Genomic DNA, 20,395 nt, shown 5'->3' with positions numbered 1-20,395 from the left:
AGTTTGTTTAGATTGTGTACTCTGTAATTATTTAGATAGTGTACTCTATAAGTTTGTTTAACAAGTCTAATTATCAAAATTTCAAATATATTATAAATTTTGAGAACAATAAAAATGATGAAAATTTTTTTGTGAAGGAAGATGTTGAAATTTTATGGATGCTGATGCCATGGCTAAAATAAAAGGTAAGAGGCAATTGTAAATTTTAGAAATTTCTGTAATTTATAATTAAATTTCCAAATATAGGAGACAAATAACAATATAATACATACGCTCTAATAGAAAGAAATCAATGTTGGTATCTAAAATTACTTTTTATAATTAAATTTCCAAATAACTATACTATTGATTTACATATAATAATAGAAAGAAATCAATGTTGGTATCTAAAATTATTAATTTTTACTAAATTATGGTATTTTCCGTGAAATTTGAATACATATTTTTCTAAGTTCTAACATTTAGCTCACGAGTCGCGAATAATAGAAGTGAACCGAGTCGAGAATAATAAAAGTGAACTACAAACTACTACTAAGTGTTAGTGAAGAGTTGTCACATCATAAAACTGACTGGCAGCAGCTCTAAAGACCGAATTTAACAAAAGTTTTACGACCCTCATGTGATGGCAATGGAGTGGGTCAACCCCACCTCATGAGGATCCACCATTGTTGAGACACTAGACTCGGCTCACAGCTCGACTCAACTCATGTACAACCCTAACATAATCACAACAAGAAGAGAGAATCTCATGCCAAAATCAAATAGAACAAAAAAACACATTTTCAACTCAAAGCCATGCTTTAATGAATGGAAATCCAAAGCAAAATCCATCATTCAACTCAATGAAATTACCAATTCAATCAACTCGGGCCTCAATCAATGACTAGCCGTAGTTTCAGAGAGCACGATCCACACGGAAGAACAATCGATGCTTGCATAGACGAAGGCGAATGCAACGAAACCTCACCTCGATTTCTCGAAAACTGATACCCCATTTCATCCAATTCACAAGAACTTATACAGAAGAAATCACCACACCTGCATTGATAGGACAGGTCGAAACCCCCTCCGTCCTCTTCTTCTTCGACAACCATCATATCTCTCATGGTTACATCTTCTGCAGCGACAGCTTCCTGTCTCAACGTCCTCAGTTCACGGTCGTAGAGGGCCCGTGATCCCGGATCACCGAGCACTTTCCACGCCCTCTGCACCTCGAGAAACTCACTCCCGAGGGGATTTGATTGCTCGGATGAATCCGGGAGCTTATCCGGATGGAGAGCGAGGATGGCGGATCGATAAGTTTTACGGATTTCTTCTTGGCTCGCATCTTCCTTCACACCAATGGCCTCATAGTGAGTTCTGCAGCTCATGTTTTGGCTCCTTATCATGATCTGTCATGTATCCATATCCAAAATTATCCAAGAATGATCATTAAAAACATCAAAATTAAGTAAAAAGCATAAAGTTAACACATGTATCTACATATATGTATATAGCCAAGAATATTCTACTCATAATTTAAAGCATAGTTTCATCTCCACTGACATTAGAGTCAATCAAGAGCATATCAATTTACATGTATCCTACATTATAACAAGAACACTACTAGTATTTCTCCAATCCCACCTTTTAAATGGAACAAGAATCGAAAAATTAGCTCAAAACTCCAATCCTTTCAAGGATGCATTCATCACAATTCATTCAAGCATTTAATCAAACAGTTTTCTGGCACTAGCATTTATAATTTTTCCAATCTAAAATTCTGACAGAGCTATGGCTGTGCGACTTACCTGATGTGGCTGTGCTGGCGCTACGGCAGTCGGAGGCGCGGCGGCGAGACTGGCGGTGCGGCAGAAAGAGACACAGTTGCTTTTAATTTTTTTGAAGCAGTAAACTAAATTAAAAAATAAAATAAAATACCCAATATGCATACAGGATGATCGATCGATTGCTCACTAGATAGTAATCAAGACTAAATGTTAGCTTAGATTAGGAAATCTAATGTTAATATAATGCCCATAGGTTATATTTTAAGTTTAAATAATTATTAAATAAAATTAAAGGATATTAATGTTAATTTTTTCTTATTAAATTATCATAAAATTTTAAATTTATGTCGATTTAAATTATTTTTCCGCAAAAAATATATTCTCTTCGTCCCGATTAATAGTCACTCTTTAACTGGGCACGAGTTTTAAAAATTTTAAAAAAAATTGGTTGAAAAGTTAGTGGAATGTGAAACCAACTTTTTTATATTAGTTTTATAATAAAATGTGAGTGAAGTGAATTGGTTGAATGCGAGAATATGGTAAAAATGAAGTGTGACAATTATTGAGGGACGAATCGAAATGGAAAAAGAGTGATAATTAATCGGGGACAGAAAGTATCAAATTAAAGATAATTTTATAAGGACTCCAACGAGATATGAATTACATATGTTCCGACGATGTTCGGTGATGAAATTTGATAAATTATATTTCAGTTTTTATACATGTTTATAAGTCGATGATATTACCTTTTTTTTTATACTCCCTCCGTCCCGGCTAAGATGACACATTGCTTAGTCGGCACGGGATTTTAGGAGTTACTCCCTTCGTCCCATTGAAGATGACCCACTTTCTTTTTTGGTTTGTCTAAATCAAGATGACTCATTACTTAAAATGGAAAAACTTTTATCTCTACTCTCTCTAACTTTACTCTCTCCTTTTCACACACAAAATATAACTGTGTAAAATCCCGTGCCACCCAAGGAATGGGTCATCTTCCTTGGGACGGAGGGAGTATTAGTTAAAGTGTTTAATTGAAGAGAGATAAGGTGGGTGGAAGTATTAAAGTAGAGAGATAAAAAAAAATGAATATTTTAATAGGAGTGAGAAAAAGTGGTTGAGTGTATTAATTGGAGAGAGAGAGTTACCAAAAAAGAAATGTGTCATCTTAGTTGGAACAGACTAAAAAGGAAAACGTATCATTTTAAGCGGGACGGAGGAATTATCTTTTTATTCAATCTCAGTTTTTGACTTTTGGATAGGATCCAAATTCAGTTGGGATTAAGGTGATAAACGAAGACGACCCTATATATGCATACGTATATTTTATTTTAGAATAAAATTCCTAGTTGAAAAGATGTCATTTTATGGTATGAAGAAAAATCTCGGGAAGTCCAACCCCATCAAATTATCTTCAACACATCAATCTCCAATTTCAGTGTTGGATGAAATTTTTAGCCTAGCTAGTTCGGAGGATGTGGGGATTCGGTGGAAATCGATATTGGGGAAGAAGGGAGAGGGGGAAAGTGGAAGGAATAGTTGTGGTGTTTGCATGGTTGTCAAGTCAGGAGAAGCATTTGAAGAATTATACCGATCTCTACTCTTCTCTCGGCTGGAATTCCATTGTTTGCCAAGCTCGCCTCCTCAATTCGTAAGTCTCTGTTTCGCTCCTCGCAATTTTCGATTTTTTGAATCATGTTCGCTGAATTCGTTTGTTTGATGCTTGATTGTAGTTGGAATTTTGTCTAGTTTTAGGCTGGATTGGTGTTTTAGCTTCTATGCTTATATGTTGTTTGATTGAATTCCTCAATTTGTAAAGTTTTGTTTTATCAGATACTTTGCAATTTTGGATTTTTTAAAATCATATTTATAGGTTTGATTCAGTGGCTAGCTTCTATGCTTATATATTAGTTGATTGAATTTGGTGAATTTTGTAATAGTGAGTACTCCATTTGTGAATTTTGATTATTCTGGATTAGGTTTTTTTTACCAGTTTTGGAGTTTGGATAGTGTTCTTAAGGCTGGGGGATCTCATGTATTGCTTGAATTTGGTTAATCTATTTCAGTTGATTCCGTTGAGTTTGATATTGGTGATCGTTGATTAAGATGATTGCGCGATAAACTACTTGGCTCCGAATTGAAATGCTGTTCATTAGGCATAACTAGTTTAACACCAGTGCGAAGAAACAGTGCACCATTGAACTCTTTTGCTAGGTTCGGGTTTATTTATATGGCTGATGGAAGTCGGGTTGATTGTTTGATATTATGTTCAGCAAGTTTGATATGTTTGGCATGAGAATAATTGTTTGCATAATAGCTATGGAAGTTGTCGTTTGAGCCCTTTTTACCATTTTATCTTTACTCTCTTATGTGAAGGACGTGTGTGTGTGTGTGTGCATCTCTTGTTAGTTTCGAGTTGTAACTTGTAAGGACAAAAACTGATATTCTCTTTATTAACAGACTTTTTCCAGATAAGGCTGCATCGTTGGCTCGGGAAATAGTTAATGAGCTCATACAGGTTGGTTAGTGAGATGAAATTTGATGTGTTTGCCAGATTTTAGTACTTTGTCCGCGTGCTTATTTTCGTTTCGATTCAATTTCACCTGCAGGAATTAAAAATAAGGCCGTGCCCTATCATATTTGCATCTTTTTCTGGCGGTCCGAAAGCTTGTATGTACAAGGTTCTTCAGGTAAATACTATTCTTGCTTGTCTGATCAAAGACTATATACATTTCTGATATTGAATTACTTGTTTTTATCATAGAAATTCAGGAAAACTCGTTCTTTGGGAAAGCTTGGCAAAATAATACTAACAAATAGTAACTCTCGATTGCAGATAATTGAAGGGAAGTGTGATGAAGAGCAAATCAATCCGGTAACATCATTGAGCATCATGTTAATATCATGCTTCATATGTAATCTGATGTTTGTTATCCTTATATTTCTCCCTCGATGTATTTATTTATGTGGGAAATTGCCGAAAAATTATGAAGTTTGGTTAAATTCTGGTTAGTCCCACAACTTTAAAATCAAACACAAAAACCATGAAATTTGAATTTGTTGTCAAGTATCCTATGGCGAAATTTTAGGTGAAGTTGTGTCTGATATGACAACCAATCTTATGTGGGTGTCATCGCCAATGAGTTAAATGTGTCATCTATTCATAAACAAACCATCGTTGTTTGGTTGAGAAACGCCATGAATGTACTACACGTAGGCGACTGTATTTTTTGCCGTGGGATAATTGAGAAGGAATCCAAATTTCATGGTTTTTCTAGCTGATTTTTAAGGTTGCGGGATGAATCAAAAGATCATCAAACTTCCTAGTTTTCCCAGCAATTTGCCCTTATATATATGGGTAGTTTGCACAAACGCAACATTCTGCAGAGTGCCAAAAATGTATCTAGTAATTAAGAACCAAATAAATTGAATAGATATACTTCATTTTGTCATTGTACAATAACCTTCGTTAAAAGGATTTGCTCATGTTCTGGTATATTTCCCCATGAAGGATGAATGTCGGCTTGTTAGAGACTCTGTTTCTGGCTACATATTCGATTCTTGTCCAGTGGATTTCGTAAGCGACTTAGGGAATCATTTCGTTCTCCATCAAGCTGGTTTTAAAATTTCACATCCACCACTCGTGGCGTCATGGATAACAAGTGGCATCTCCTCCACCCTGGACGCACTCTTCCTTAGCAGATTCGAATCACAGCGCGCTGAATATTGGCAGACACTATACGCCACAGTAGTAAGCATCTGCAGAATTTAATTGAAATTACTTGTCTTCTTACTTTGGCTCATTCTGCTCAGTCGTTGCTTTAATGCTACCAGAGTTTTCGGGCTCCATATCTCATCTTATGCTCGGAGGATGACGAGCTTGCTCCGTTTCAAACAATCTTCAATTTCGCCAGTAGGCTGAAAAACCTTGGAGCTGATGTTAAATTGGTTAAGTGGAGTAAATCATCGCATGTTGGTAAGCTTTCGAATATGTCTGATCTTTTCTCTCTAATATCCTTGGTCTGTTCGGATCTGGCATACGTATATCTGGCTTGTGATTTTTCTTGTAGCCACACTGACAAATCTGAATTATACATCTAGAGTTTATAGAAAGAATTGGACAAAAATTTGCATAAGACCACTAACGGAGGAAAGCTAAATCCGATTTTGCTCTTAGGGTCTGTTTGGTATCATGGAATTGAAATATGCTGGAATTGGAATTCCGTGTAATTCAATTCCAAATCTTTTGTTTTGTAAAATTAAGCCATTGATAAATTGAATTCATTAATTTGCAATATATTTTGAGTTGTTTGTGTGAGTGTATGTGTTGTGTGCGCTAAGTGTTGTTGTGCGTGCATGTGTGCAGTGTGGTTGAAGGTTCCGATTTCAAATCTACAGCCTCAATTTCATGGAACCAAAAGGACCCTTAATCGTTTGGGCTCGTAGATATGAAATATTATGATAGTAATTGTTTCCTTATCGTACATTATCACAGGGCATTTTCGACATCATCCAGCAGAATACAGCGCAGCCGTGACCGAGCTACTGAGAAAAGCTGCTGTAACCTATTCACAACGAATACGACAGCTTGAAGGCGAGAAAATGGTCATGGAAGGGGGACATGATGAAATTTCCGATCCATTTAACGGCCTAAGGAAAGCAGCCACAATGTCAAGAGACGGCCTCCACAGATTTAACCTCGACTCGAATGATTATCTTCATGTGCCGAGCTCTGTGGAGTATCACGAGGATTGGGACGTTGGGCCCATCCCAGATGAATCCAAGGGACGTTACATACCTCTATCTAGCCCTCCAAAGATCAGCCCCCATGGCGTCTTAGGTCAGTTCCTCTTCGACGTTTGTGTTCCAAAGAATGTTGATGATTGGGACATGAGATTTTCGCCCTCCATGAGAAGCGCGTTTGGGCGGAGGTCTTCCCCTTTCAATCCTATAAAGTGCATCCTTCGCTCTAGATTATGATGGTTTGGCTTTACCACGAGAAGGTGCTTTCTGGGCCGCGAAAGAGCATTTTTATCAGTTCAAGATTGCGTTCCGGGCAAGAAGACGAAGAAGCCTTGTCTGCTGTTTTTCGATGGAGTTTCCACCCGGAATTTCTTGGACTTAAGTGGCAGTTCTAAGGTTATGTAGCTCTGTAATTTAACTTTGTATCACTGTTTTCTTGAGGGTAAATAATGGAATAAATTTATGTATCATCTGCGTATCATTTGTTACTCGCATATTATGATTGGATCAAAGGCTTCTAATGAATTTCTAAACTATTGGGCCTTTCCTTTTATAACTTGTATAAGCAAAGAAGTCCAAAGTGTAAATATCAAATTCTATTCTTCCCATTCTCCAGAAAATTGTGATCAAAATCATGATTCATTTTAAAATTAGAACTATTCATTTGATTTTAGAATCTAATGGTGTAGTTTATAAATGAAAATTAATTGTAAAGTAATATAAGTAATTCGCACACATTTTATCCCAATTATTATATACTTATAACTAATTATATCATATAAGAGCATTCGCAATGGGGACCGATCCCCGGAGCCGATGGATCGGCCCCCCATCACCTCCTACCGGTCGTTATAATGGGGAGGGAGCCGATCTCCCTTCCCCATCGCCTTCGGCGATGCGCCGATCAATCGGCGCTAGAGAGGCCGCGGCGATGCCAGCATCGGCTCGAGATCTCGGCCTCCATTGCGGAGGCTCGGGCCGATGGAGAACCGATTTTCGATTTTCGATTTTTTTTTTTTTTTTTAATTCTTCAATTTTCTTCTCCTATAAAATACCTCAATCCTCTTCATTTCACATACTCACAACCTTTATTTCAACGTGATATGATTGAAGAACTTTGGTCACGGAGGGGCTGATGTTATATTGAAATTCGTTTCTCGTTGTATTCTGTATCTTTTCTATATGTATCTTTTTTTCTTTTTTTTTATGTGTGATGTTTTATTTGGTTTTTAATGAATTTCCGTTCTCGTTGTATTCTGTTTTCCAATATTGTAATACATCAAAGAATTAAATTTATTATGTAATTTTATTTATGTTTTATTTAGTTTTTGAAATGAAATGAGATAGGCTATAAGATAGGCTCTGGGATGGGCCTGCTGACGTGACAGAAAAAAATAGAGATAGGCTCTCAGATGGGCTCCTATTGCTAATGCTCTATAAGTAATGCGAGACAGTTCAAAATACAATACAACTTACTCCGTTCGTCCCAAGATAAGCGACTTACATTCTTTTTTGGGACGTACCAAGATAAGTGAACCATTTCTTTTTTTGGTATTTCCTCTCTTACTTTTTTTCTCTCTACTTTATTAACTCTCTTATTTTATTCACTTTCCACTTTACTAACAAAACCCATTTCCTTAAATCTCGAGCCGAAAAATTTGTGCTCACTTATCTTGGGACGGATGGAGTAATATAGAGCGAATAATATTAAACAAAAAATTACGAATATTGCTCGGACAAAATATGAAGCAAATTTTAATACTTTCCCCGTTCCATTGTAATAGAGGCATTTCATTTTGCGTACTCGTTTTGAAAAAATAATTATAAATAGTTAAAGTGGAGAAAAAGTAAAGTAAGAGAGAGAATATTATAGATAAGACTCTTCTCTACATCATTCTTTCTCTTACTTTACTTTTTCTCCATTTTAACTATTTATAATTATTTTTTCAAAACGAGTGTGCAAAATGGAATGCCTCTATTACTATGGAACGGAGGGAGTAGAAAAGAAAAGGAAAAAAACTTTATATTTGCGGTGAGATCACGCGCTGAAGACGCGATTGGACGTCTTAGATGGGGAAGGAGTGTAAAAGCCGCCGCAGATTTCGGGAGGCAATTTCAGTCGTCGGCCCACTTAAGGTCAACGTCAAACCCTGCTGTCACCCATTTTTTTTTTTTAATTTTGCTTTGATAAATTTAAATAATCTGGTTTTTATGTAAAGTGAATTTTTTTACTAATGCTTTGTGTATGAAATGTTTTTAAATTAAGCCAACTATAATCTCACAGTTCAAACAGATATTGTATAGATAACGTTCATGAAATAATGAAAAATAATACTCCCTCCGTTCACCATTAGGAGTCCCATTAATGAGCGACACGAGTTTTAAGAAATGTTAAGAACAGTGGGTGGAAAAAAGTTAGTGGAATAAGGGTCCCACTTGTATATATTAGTTTTAAATGAAATATGAGTGAAATGAGTTAGTGGAAGGTGGGACCCTATTACCATTTATGGTAAAAGTGAATCGGAACTCTTATTCGCGGACGGACTAAAATGGAAAAACGAGACTCCTATTCGCGGACGGAGGGAGTAGTCAACTATGAATAAGTTTGGTAATACTAATACATGGAAGCAAAACACGTTTAGTGAAGATTTTCATGCAAATTAATCAATTCTGATCGGCCAATTCTCAAGTCACCATATTCATCTATATAATTAATGGGTCCACACCTTCATACATATATTTCAATTTGACTTCATCACCATGTCTTATCTATTTTCTTTCGTTCGAGTTTATCTGGATTTTCTGAATGAGTAAACTTAATATATACTATAATATTGTTTAATTAAGAAAACAATTTTTATTACCAGAGTTGTTAGGATCGTCGACTGCTTCGATTTTATCAAGAGTTTTAATCTCGCGAAAGGTAAAAGTTTCACTTTTGTGAAATACAGTTGGAAAGCAATAACTTCATAGTACTATATAAATAAAAATGAAATAATTTTAAGATTTTGGAAAACAAGATATAATGGTCAATCTCATTTTCTTTATATATATTGTTTATTTGAATTCATGTACAAGTAGTTGGTTTTGACTCATTCTAAATGTGGAAATGTTTTAACTTCATACGTGATTGAGACACAATTTCTATTTTGATAATATTTCCAAGCATAAAGGTTAATTGCAAAACATTATAGAAATCTACTTTTTAAATCATTATCGTGTAATCTTGTACAATCATAACTTACAAACATTATTAATCTTGCCACCTCAGTTTTTATGACAAATTCGCCAAAACATTAACAATTACACGACTCTATAAAACTCAAATCAAAACAGATTATTTTTAATGACCCACATCACCCAATATTTCTAGGACATTTATCATCCTAGATTTTGAACTAATTATTGAAAAAAATTTATTTGATAAATTTTGGTCCATTTTGCAAATTTTAAAATTGCTTGAAAATCACCATGTTTACTGTTGAACGCAATTCTCAAGACGGAATATTCAGGTCGCCTATGTTTAAATACATGTCTCAAGTTAATGATGCATTGGAGCAACTGTCAATTGTGTTGTTAGACGAATTAAAATTTGATCAAATTTTATGATTTTCCATCTATTTGTCCCTATCCCTTTTCCTTTTTCTTGAAAACATAACAATTAAATCGCAATGTCTATTTGTAATTTCCTCCTATTAAAATGAAATTATATACTAAGAGACCAAATTTGATCAAACTTTGTGATGTTTTCCGTCCATTTGTCCCTAGCCCTTTTTCCTTTTTTTGGAACACATAACAATTAAATCCCAATTTCTATTTGTAGTGTACCCTAATTCAATCTATCGTTTTTCACTCTGTAAATATATGTCCATGTAAATACTTAAATCCAATAAAAAAAAGTGATGAAGATAAAAACGTGTTCTCCAAAAAATAAATTGGGAAAGTGCTGAAATAGTTTGAACGTGACGCGCCAACAAAGACATAGTGGAAGCGGAAAACATAAAGAAAATGAATGAATAAATAAATAAATTATTTTCACAGCTCAGATTCCAGCTTTCCAATTTGCCAAACAAAAGCATTTTCGTTTGGGACAATTGTCACTCGTCAAATCATGCACATGGCAACTAATATCATACTGAAAAATAAAATAAAACTTTGCAAAATGCAAACAACAACAAAAATCCACACGTTTTCCTATTTTTTAACTCATATTTCGATTATTATAATTTAATAAACGATTATTTATTTATAATATCACTAAGAATATGTCATTTCGTACTTGTCCTATATGACCAAATTTGACAAAAAAATTAAGTTGAGTTAATAGACGAAGAAGTTTGCATGGATGCAGCGATCAGATACGTGACACGAACAGACGTAGAAAAGAATATTGGTATAAACACTCATTATTACTTACTTACATTCACACACACAAAATTAAATTAACGTAAAATTTACCTTTTTACATTATTTCATCGTCTCTTATACCATACCATCCTTCTGTACTTAAATTGCTCCGTTCTTCCGTCTTTTTATACTCTTCCTAATGTTCAAGCAACTTCGACAAATTCGATACTAGAAAATAAATAAATAGATAGAGAGAATGGTAGCGACTTAAGTCCGTCGGTCGTCGTAGTCCAGTAGTCCCCGTCACAAAATGTGGTTGAACATCAATATCGAAGAACTAAATTAAGATTAGAGATAGAAATAAACTTGCGAGAACGAAAAAAATAAATTTACTTAATTCGTGATTACTATTTTATTTTTAGATTCTACACTCAAAATGAAGTTATTTAGTAATTTCCAATTTTCCTTCATCACATTAATAACATCCAAATTAATAAATGAAACATTGGATTCATGACCGTCCCCTCTAAAATTAGTACCATCAATTTGCCGAACAGCATCTTCAATTTAGCTCTCTCTCTCTCTCTGAGAATTGAGATTCGGTTGAATGCACAAGAATCGATTTTTCTGCACCCAACGACGCCGGGATCTGCGTTTCAACCCAACAACGGTATTTTCTTCGATCATTCGCGCTTTTTTTCTGGGCGATTTTGTTTCTAATTTTTAATTTGTTTTTGTATGTTAGCAATCAATAAATGTGGCAGACCAATCAATCACCCATTCATCCGTTTTGCTCTTTTTAAATCCGCATTGTGCCGTCTTTTCATAAAAATCTAATCTTTGGATGATTCTTATGCTCTTTCGTGTTGGGTTTTCCGGAAATGAGAGAGGATCTTGTTCGTATCGTTTGTCTTTCTCTTCGATTGCGCCGAGAAAACGAATTCGATTTATCCCCCTTTTGCTTTGATCATTGCAATTGTGTGTGATGGTGGATTTGTTTGATGACAATTTCTTGTTTTTTTGTTGATTGGGGTTTTGTTTCTGTAGGATTTGTGTTGATTGAATCCGGTGGAATTGGCAGTGAATAAGAGAAAAGAGGGGTTTTGTTGTTCTGTAAAAAGGGATTTCTATTTAGGGATTTGGTGAAGGAAAAAAAGGTTGGGAGGGAAAGGGGAATCTGTTAGTGTTAGGAATGTTGACAAAGAGTGGCGACCATCAGACGGTCCCTTTATCTGTGTTGCTGAAACGGGAGCTTGCCAATGAGAAGGTTGAGAGGCCGGAGCTTACGCACGGCCAGGCCAGTCAGAGCAAGAAGGGCGAGGACTTGACTTTTATCAAGACCGAATGCCAACGGGTTTTGGGCGATGGAGTCACCACATATTCTGTTTATGCGGTATAACGTCACACCTTTTGCCTCTATTTATTGCATCAGTGTAGTTGTTGGTTCTTGTCGTGTAGTATTGGATTCTTCATTTGTTGTGTTCTTTATGATATTAGCTGATTCTTCGTGATGTATGGTTTTTGATACTCGGGAAAGGGATGGAATAAGATTGGAACAGCAAGTATAAGACTAGAAATCAGAGTTCAATGACATCAAAGAAATTGCTGAGTATCCTGCAGTTCGCTTCGTATCATAAATTCATGTTCTCTTTTCACAGGTGCCTTTTCTCGTGAAAGGTAGAATTTTGTCGGGGATTTGAATGTGCAAATCATGCTTTAGCTCTCAGTTTTTTACACTTGCTTTATGGTGCTCGTGTTGCTTCTTTTTTTCCCTCTTGTTTCTCATCGATATTATTAATTTTGCCAAATTCTTGTTTGCAGTTATTCGATGGTCACAATGGATCTGCAGCTGCAATCTATTCGAAGGAGAATCTCCTAAATAATGTTGTGAATGCTATTCCACAAGATCTTAACAGTGAAGAGTGGGTAGCAGCTTTGCCCCGAGCTTTAGTTGCAGGGTTTGTGAAAACCGACAAAGATTTCCAGGAAAGAGGTACGAGTGTTTTTCTAGCACATAATCTGACAGAGTAGGGTTTAGGTGAAGCATTTATTGTACGGAAAATTTATTCATATCGGACAATTTAGAAGTCGAGCTGGATCCATTAGCATGTCAAAATTGAAACAGTTTTGGAATTTTTCTAATTCAGTAATGAAAGCTTTTAGAAAACTGTTATAGTATTAACTGTTTGTATCCACATATTAATGGGAACTAGTAAAACATCCAGCTTTAAACCTTGTTCAAACGACGTTTCATTTATTGCTTATCCAGATAAAGAAAATACTTTTTCAAGACGATTTCCTCGCATATTTTGCCAATTTTCTATTAGAATCCTGCTTCAGAAGTGTATATAGTGCCAAATCAAGATTTTTTTATTGTCGAATACCTAATAAATGACTTAGGTCGATGGGACTTCAAATAACCTCGTTCGCTTTAAATATTACTGTTTGCATATGGCACAATGCCGTAATACACACTCTCTCTCTGCAACTGGGTGCTAATTCTCGCATTTTTTTTCTCAGCCCAAACTTCAGGAACAACGGTAACCTTTGTAATAATTGAGGGATGGGTCTTAACCGTTGCTTCAGTTGGCGATTCTCGTGGTGTGCTTGAATCAGCTGAAGGGTCGATATATTATCTCTCAGCAGATCATAGACTTGACTGCAGTGAAGAAGAGTAAGCACGCCAATTTGCAATTTCCGTGGTATTTTCTTTTACTATAAATCCAGTTCTCTGATTGTCGATGGAACAGGAGGGAACGGATAACTGCAAGTGGTGGTGAAGTTGGACGCCTTAATACCGGAGCTGGCACAGAGGTATGTACACTTAGGATTCCCTTTCCAATTGGTCGAGATATCAATTTTGAATGTTACGGATGCTTTGGTGCTATGTAGATTGGTCCATTGAGATGTTGGCCCGGTGGCTTGTGTCTTTCACGATCCATTGGTGACTTGGATGTCGGGGAGTACATAGTTCCCGTACCTCATGTGAAGCAAGTCAAGGTTTGTTTGCTTCATCACATACCTATCTTTCTCTCTGATTTTAAATTTATACTGCTGCTTCACAACCTTGTTATGAGCCAATGGCTAGTAAAATAATTGAATGGAATTTAAACACGATGGAGGGAGTACTACTTATTTCGATGTTCTTGTTGGTCATTTGATATCTTTTTCTTGAAACTATAATGCAAACTATGTCTTTAGCTAAACCATTTCATTTGTGAAATGCAGCTATCATCAACTGGTGGGAGGCTTATTATCTCGAGCGACGGTGTTTGGGATGCGTTATCTGCGGAAACAGCTTTTGAGTGTTGTAGAGGAATGCCACCGGATGCTGCAGCCTCTCAGATTGTCAAAGTAATTTATATTCATGTTTTTTTACGAATTTCATATCTCACGTTAATATGGTTATCTGAATTTCCGTTATCGTACGTGCAGGAAGCTGTACAGGTGAAGGGGCTTAGAGATGATACAACGTGTATTGTTGTAGACATACAACTTCCCGAGAAGAACGAGCCGCCAAAAGTACCCCCTAAGAAGCAAGGGAAACGAGGCATAAAGTCCATGTTTCGGAAAAAGTCGTCAGAGTCGACTTCTCTCCCAAGCAAGGAAGAACACATTGAGCCAGAGATGGTGGAGGAAATGTTCGAGGAAGGATCGGCCTTCCTATCGGAAAGGTATGAATGATTTTGTATAAAATATTTATATTTCTAAAACGAGGGAGTCTTGTGTCAAACCGTCTGATGTACCTATGCACGGATCCAAACACAAACAAAATTACAATTAGACCACCGAATATGGACTTGGATCCGGGGTACTGTTTGACGGATCTTGACCTTTCAGACGACGATCAGTGTTCTTAATTTGCTTCATTCGTTGTGTGGTACAAAGGTTGGATTCGAAGTACCCGGTGTGCAACATGTTCAAGCTGTTTGTATGTGCGGTTTGTCAAGCGGAGATAAAACCGGGAGAGGGCATTTCAATACACTCGGGAACAGCTGATACGAAAAAGTTACGGCCTTGGGACGGCCCCTTCCTCTGCTCGAGCTGCCAAGAGAAGAAAAACGCCATGGAAGGGAAAAGAGCTTCCGGAGGTAAACCTTCACTTCATTGCTCAACTCGATGGAAAACTCTTAACATGTTCTTGCAACGCATTCATTTCTTTCGTATTTCCCTTTTTTTACCAGCTTCAAGATACAGTAGTGGAAGTGACTAGTCGATCTCGTTCATCCCTCAGAAAACGAGTGCTCAAACCGATTATAACTGCAAAGGCCGTTGCATGACAAGATCAAAACTACCATCTGTTGCTATAATCTAATAGTTGGAACCCCTATTGTGAATAGCTAAGACGAAGGCCGTGTTTTTTACTTTTTTTGGGTTTGGACTTGAAGATGAAGATGATCAACGAACCCTAAAACGAGTAAGTCTTCTTGTGTACAATCGTCGTAGAATATACCAGAGATAACTTATTTGTTGATCGAGTTCATTATTTACTCAAATACACTCTTTCCCCTCACATAGCTAACAAGTGAAAAGCTATCACCATTGTAATATTTGTCACATAGAATGTTTTAATAGGGTTTTACTTTGTCTTAGACAACATTTCTTGGTGTAACATTGTTTTATATTCTTTCTTCTATGATTAAAGAAGCCAAACATTCACAATTACTAGCTCACTTTGATGTCTATACTTCAAAAGGGAAGTCGTCGTGTCAGACCGTCTGATTGGTCAAGATCCGGATCTGGATTTTGGCACATCAGAAGGTCTGACACGTTTTGTGTACTTTCAAATGTGCGAGATGTCGTTGTCGAGATTGGTTCATTTGTTGCATAAAACTGTAAAGGCATATCTCTTTGCACCTTTTTGACTTGATAGTGACAAAGGAAGAATAATTATGCACTAAAACTTACTCCCTTTCATGGATTGAAAGATCAAATGGTCCTTCTATCATCCCAACTCGTGGTTGCCGAACCTCTTAGATAAATCGATCTTTAGCTAGTCTTCCGTGTCGTGCTCAGATACACCGCGTTCCTCGGTTGCAAATAGTGTTTCATCTTTTGTGGAGAAGCAATTGCATATGAGATATCACAGTCATGCCTTATGCTTTTTGCAATAGGCACTAAAAAATGCTAGTGAATTCCCTTTGGACAGAAGGGAAAAAGGTGTCTTAAGGAAGACAAAGGCAGCAAGCAACGTGAAATAAGACAATAAACTTTGCTCTTATCTCATTTTGATTGATACCAAATGTTTTTATGAGTGGTTTGAGTGACTCTGCCCACCCAAAATAAATAATGCATCCATGATTGGGATGTCGACGTTAACTATGCAAACAATTTTCCTACAACAAGAGGGTCTCAAGGATCCAATGGCGGATCCAGAAAACGGACCTGTGGGGTCGTATTTGAGTGAAGAAGGGAATTGCTGGCGTTTGGAGGTAGAAGTGATATGGTGGCCGTTGGCAATGTAGGTCATCCCCTTACACAGTTTTCGTAGATATCATTGGATCCAGGAAATATAACTTGTGGGATCATACATAGTGAAGAAGGTCGTCGCCAACATCGCAAGGTTGGGGGGGTACAAATGTGTCCTCCCCATTTTGTGGAAGACAGTAACCTATCCTCTTTCGCAGTTTTGCTGAAGATGCCATGCCATATATTGAATACTGAGGAATATCCCGAGTATCGTGCAAGACAACTAAGTACACCTCAAGGTGCTACTGAGGAACTGTAGATAGAGAACGAAAGTGAACCACAATTCCGAAGGATTAGGGCAGAGTTCTCGTATTGTGGAGTTGATGACAACTTCAAAATGATTGAATTTAATGGAGTATTTTTACTCTCATGGGTCGACAATGGGGTCTGTCAAAAGCTATTCATGCATGTTTATAGTGGGGACAAAGTGGTCCTTTTCGGACAAGGAATCATTTGCATTAATGCTAGACATTATTAGTTGGTGCAATATCCATTCGAATCTCTGAAATATAGAGACTTGAAATTCAGCCACCACCAAATATCTTCATCATCCAAGATTTCTTATTGGCATCATAATTCATACTAGAACCTTTTTTGCTTTTGTTTACTCTAGTTTCATATTAATTTTTAAATGCCTACCATTTTTCTTGTTTTAAATTCTTCTCACAATAATCAAGTTAACTGCTTTGCTGCATATTTTGTAATTTATGTTTGGAACTTTTCCTTCGACTTTAAGCTATAATGCGAGACACTATTACTCTCTGCTGGATAAGGTTGACGGACATCTTACACCCATTTGCTATTTTGTTTTTCCTTTATTCGCCATCTGCTTTTCTTTTTATAATGATTTTGGACAATATGTTCATTTTTTCCTATGTTAATTTTATTTCCTTTTGTAATCGTTTATATTCTGCTTTTGTATAATAAACTCTACTGCTCGCCCTTCTTTTTGGCTTGAACATGATAACACATTAAAAAAAAACATATATATGTGGATTAACATTTTTATATACACCATCATGTAATATTATAATAATACAGTACACCCATTTATAACAATTTACGGATCGTACAAGATCAATGTTCCAGATAGATTCCTATCTACTAAGAGTAATTTTTTATTTAGATCGATTAGATAATAATAAGAGAAGAGACATGTGTTATTGTTGCACTTTCCTCGTAAATAGAGGAAACAATTATTTTGAAGTAGGGAATGCATAAGGGGGATGGATCATAATAAGATAGCAAGTAAGAAACTTCCTTTTGCATTATTTTGGAAGATTTAGATAACATAATTGTTTCATTTAATTGAGTACAAGTTGTAATCATACCCTAATAATTGTTAATTCACCGCCATCTCCTCAAACTTATACACCTTGTTAATTGTGTTTTTTTTTATGGATAATAAACAGAAACTTTTAGAAGCTGCGTTACTACTCAAACTCGATATCTTTGACCTCGAATATTAATAGCTCTACCAGACAACACACACTTGTTTGGCGTTATTACATTGACGCACGAGATTGAATACAAGACTGAAACAACACACTACTAATATAATAGTCAATGACAGATTCAAGTGGGGTTGAGGGTTGACTAATTCCACCCTCGACCCATGATCCCACAAACTTTACTAAATTTGTCTTTGGAGTTGCCGTCACCATCCTATGTGACAGCTCCACTCCCAACTTTCATTTTTCGTCCACCACCCCCTAGCTTAGTCTTCTGTTGTCGGTGGCAACCTTCACTGTCTTCGATCTCAGGAGTTCCGTTTCATGGATCTGAGTCATGGTAGCTTCAATCAATTTAAGTACTATGTGACTGGTCTCTTCCTCAAAATGAATAAAATATCTAGATTCTATTGCTAGGAATTCCATAACACTCTATAACCGAAACGATATTTTGTTCTATGCAAATAAATGACATTTGAAAAAAATATGATATAAACGTACATGGTAGTCAACAATAAGACAATGATGTGTCGCAACACCAAATTTAAAGAAATTTAAATGAATAGTTTTAATTTAGAAACTACTTTATATTTAATCTTTCTTGAAATTATTATCTATTTTTGGTACATATATGAGCGTGACTCTATTTATTTTCATTTCTCCAAATAATCAATTAAGCATAAAATGTCTTTACCCTCGTGCTTATCTATAGTCAAAGAAAGACAAATTAATCTCAATTTTCAAAGTTTTTTTGTCATCTAGCAAGACTAAATAAAAACACACATGAAAGTTGAAGCCTAAATTTAAATATCTACTTTACTAATCCACGAAACTATGAAAGTGGAGTAGTAGATAACTACAAAAAGAACTCAACAAAGCCTGTTATCATATCACTTTTAGTCTTTAATATTCACGACCTATTTCATAGTATCTTGTTTTCCCAACCTCAGATTCTTCTCGAATGAATAGTTTTCTTCTAGAGTTTGCAAATACACCACAAATTAAATGCCTCATTAAATTTAATCTTATTTACTACCAAAGTGAAAAATTTTACTCTTTATATAAGGAATATGCATTGGAGGGGAGGGCAGATGAGAAATTTGACATTATTTCAATGAGAGCGTAGTAATATGCCTCTATACGTTTAATAACTTTAAACCTTTTTCAACTACTTTTCTCTATGTCTTTTATTTGATCAAATTACTTATTAAAATATGTGCCAATCCTAAAAAGTCTATTTCTATCGGACGAAGAAAGTAATATAAAACACTTAATGATACTATATGTTCAATATGGAAATATGGATATGCAATAGATTAATCTTCCTCAAAATAAGTAGATGACTATAGTAATTAAAAGGTTTTAGCTTCCAAAATGTGACCCCACTATCATTGGTTCCATTATACATCCACCACATGCCCCCTTGCCAAAATATGCCAAATCCCATATTATATAATTGGTACACTTTTCATGCATAACACAATTTTTAGATATAGAGAAGACAACATTCCCCATTTTCTTGCAAATTATCGATATCCTTCTCAAATTAATTAGGTAGCCTTGAAATTTTGTTGGTCTTAAATCACCAAGAAAATTCCATCATGAAAGCACAACATCCTAATGAGGCACAACCAAACGTACAACCCAAAAAGCACCACGTACACCTCAACCAAACCCCGGCGCCTGCGCCGGCGCCGCCGTCTCCTCCGCATGAATTCTCCTTCGCCATCTCCCTTCACCCGCCGGCCGCCGCGAAACCCTCTCCTCCGCCGTTTGCTGCCGCAATCGACCTATCACCGGCCGACGATATCTTCTTCCACGGCCACCTCCTCCCCCTCCACCTCCTCCACCACCTCCCCGTCTCGCCGCGCTCCTCCACCACCTCCCTCGACAGCTTCAATCTTCCAATTAAAGAGCTATCAAAAAATAATAACAACAACAACGAAGAAAAGAGCCGCCACGTGGCGGAAGGGAAGGAGGGAGGGAAATCAAAATCCTTCTCTCTCCTCGGAATCCATAAAAAGGAGAGAGAAGACGACGGCGACTGCAACAGCAACAGCAACAACGATAATCGCAATAATCAGCAATCAACGGAGAAGAAGCGGATATCGAGATTCGAGCTGATCAAGCGGTACGTGCGATTCGTGGCGGCGTTCCTGTCGCCGGCGCGGCGGCGCCGGCGGAGCTCCGGCGAGATTTTCCGGCAGCAGCCGTATTCGTATTCGGGGAATATTCGGGTTAGAAAGAGGGGGAGCATGATGAGGGGGCGGAGGGGCGAATTCTCGGCGCCGGCGTCGATGAGGACCTCGCCGGGGAACAGCGGGCTGCTGGTGGCGAGTGGCGCCGCCACTCCGACGGGGAAGAGCGATAGCACAATGGAGGAGCTCCAGGCGGCGATTCAGGCGGCGATAGCTCATTGTAAGAAGTCTCATGCTGTGGAAGATAAAAGCAAGATGCAGCCATAATTTTATTTTATTGTTTTTTAACTATTATTGTAGAGATTAATTAAATTGAATTTTCAACTTTGCATAGTTTAAATTTATTGTAAAAATTGTTACATGAGAAAATAAAAATAGATATGTTGAGGTACACACAATACGATGTTTTAGTAATAGTGAC

The 20,395-nt window shown here is 36.7% G+C and overlaps 4 protein-coding genes across 5 annotated transcripts; 3 read left to right on the top strand and 1 right to left on the bottom strand.

Annotated features, from left to right (window-relative positions):
• Nucleotides 1-505: 505 nt before the first annotated feature.
• On the bottom strand, nucleotides 506-1,960 carry LOC125210200 (uncharacterized). Of its 2 annotated transcripts, XM_048109771.2 has the most exons (3): nucleotides 1,791-1,960; nucleotides 853-1,391; nucleotides 506-716 (listed from the first exon to the last, which is right to left on the bottom strand). In XM_048109771.2, exons 1-2 carry the CDS (start codon nucleotides 1,929-1,931, stop codon nucleotides 873-875), a joined length of 660 nt encoding a protein of 219 aa, XP_047965728.2. In that variant the 5' UTR covers nucleotides 1,932-1,960; the 3' UTR covers nucleotides 506-716; nucleotides 853-872. The 2 variants fall into 2 exon arrangements, with proteins under 2 accessions (XP_047965728.2, XP_088921972.1); XM_089065846.1 differs by having other exon boundaries at nucleotides 506-1,391.
• A 1,128-nt stretch (nucleotides 1,961-3,088) lies between these two features.
• On the top strand, nucleotides 3,089-6,979 carry LOC125202535 (uncharacterized). Its single transcript, XM_048100942.2, has 7 exons — nucleotides 3,089-3,417; nucleotides 4,227-4,284; nucleotides 4,376-4,456; nucleotides 4,603-4,641; nucleotides 5,278-5,517; nucleotides 5,601-5,742; nucleotides 6,262-6,979. Exons 1-7 carry the CDS (start codon nucleotides 3,242-3,244, stop codon nucleotides 6,744-6,746), a joined length of 1,221 nt encoding a protein of 406 aa, XP_047956899.1. The 5' UTR covers nucleotides 3,089-3,241; the 3' UTR covers nucleotides 6,747-6,979.
• Nucleotides 6,980-11,344: 4,365 nt separating this feature from the next.
• On the top strand, nucleotides 11,345-15,521 carry LOC125201487 (putative protein phosphatase 2C 12). The gene is made up of 10 exons (XM_048099629.2): nucleotides 11,345-11,526; nucleotides 11,904-12,249; nucleotides 12,678-12,849; nucleotides 13,377-13,530; nucleotides 13,607-13,670; nucleotides 13,749-13,856; nucleotides 14,085-14,210; nucleotides 14,292-14,530; nucleotides 14,745-14,947; nucleotides 15,041-15,521. The coding sequence occupies exons 2-10, from the start codon at nucleotides 12,049-12,051 to the stop codon at nucleotides 15,067-15,069; spliced, it is 1,296 nt and encodes a 431-aa protein (XP_047955586.1). The 5' UTR covers nucleotides 11,345-11,526; nucleotides 11,904-12,048; the 3' UTR covers nucleotides 15,070-15,521.
• A 3,735-nt stretch (nucleotides 15,522-19,256) lies between these two features.
• LOC125201488 (BRI1 kinase inhibitor 1-like) lies at nucleotides 19,257-20,372 on the top strand. The gene has a single exon (XM_048099630.2). The coding sequence runs from the start codon at nucleotides 19,378-19,380 to the stop codon at nucleotides 20,239-20,241; it is 864 nt and encodes a 287-aa protein (XP_047955587.1). The 5' UTR covers nucleotides 19,257-19,377; the 3' UTR covers nucleotides 20,242-20,372.
• The last annotated feature ends 23 nt before the right edge of the window (nucleotides 20,373-20,395 follow it).

Source organism: Salvia hispanica, chromosome 2, assembly GCF_029641045.1.
Source record: "Salvia hispanica isolate PSC_SH4W2 chromosome 2, Shi_PSC_v1, whole genome shotgun sequence".
NCBI classification, from domain to species: domain Eukaryota; kingdom Viridiplantae; phylum Streptophyta; class Magnoliopsida; order Lamiales; family Lamiaceae; genus Salvia; species Salvia hispanica.
This window is presented reverse-complemented; position numbering and strand designations above follow the sequence as displayed.

Coding starts and splice junctions, on each gene's coding strand:
- LOC125201487 (XM_048099629.2), top strand. CDS start 12,049: ATGTTGACAAAGAGTGGCGACCATCAGACGGTCCCTTTATCTGTGTTG. Junction 13,531..13,606: donor CTTGACTGCAGTGAAGAAGA/GTAAGCACGCCA, acceptor TCGATGGAACAG/GAGGGAACGGATAACTGCAA. Junction 14,211..14,291: donor CAGCCTCTCAGATTGTCAAA/GTAATTTATATT, acceptor TCGTACGTGCAG/GAAGCTGTACAGGTGAAGGG.
- LOC125202535 (XM_048100942.2), top strand. CDS start 3,242: ATGTGGGGATTCGGTGGAAATCGATATTGGGGAAGAAGGGAGAGGGGG. Junction 3,418..4,226: donor CAAGCTCGCCTCCTCAATTC/GTAAGTCTCTGT, acceptor CTTTATTAACAG/ACTTTTTCCAGATAAGGCTG. Junction 5,743..6,261: donor GAGTAAATCATCGCATGTTG/GTAAGCTTTCGA, acceptor ACATTATCACAG/GGCATTTTCGACATCATCCA.
- LOC125210200 (XM_089065846.1), bottom strand. CDS start 1,931: ATGCATATTGGGTATTTTATTTTATTTTTTAATTTAGTTTACTGCTTC. Junction 1,392..1,790: donor CGCCAGCACAGCCACATCAG/GTAAGTCGCACA, acceptor GATACATGACAG/ATCATGATAAGGAGCCAAAA.
- LOC125201488 (XM_048099630.2), top strand. CDS start 19,378: ATGAAAGCACAACATCCTAATGAGGCACAACCAAACGTACAACCCAAA.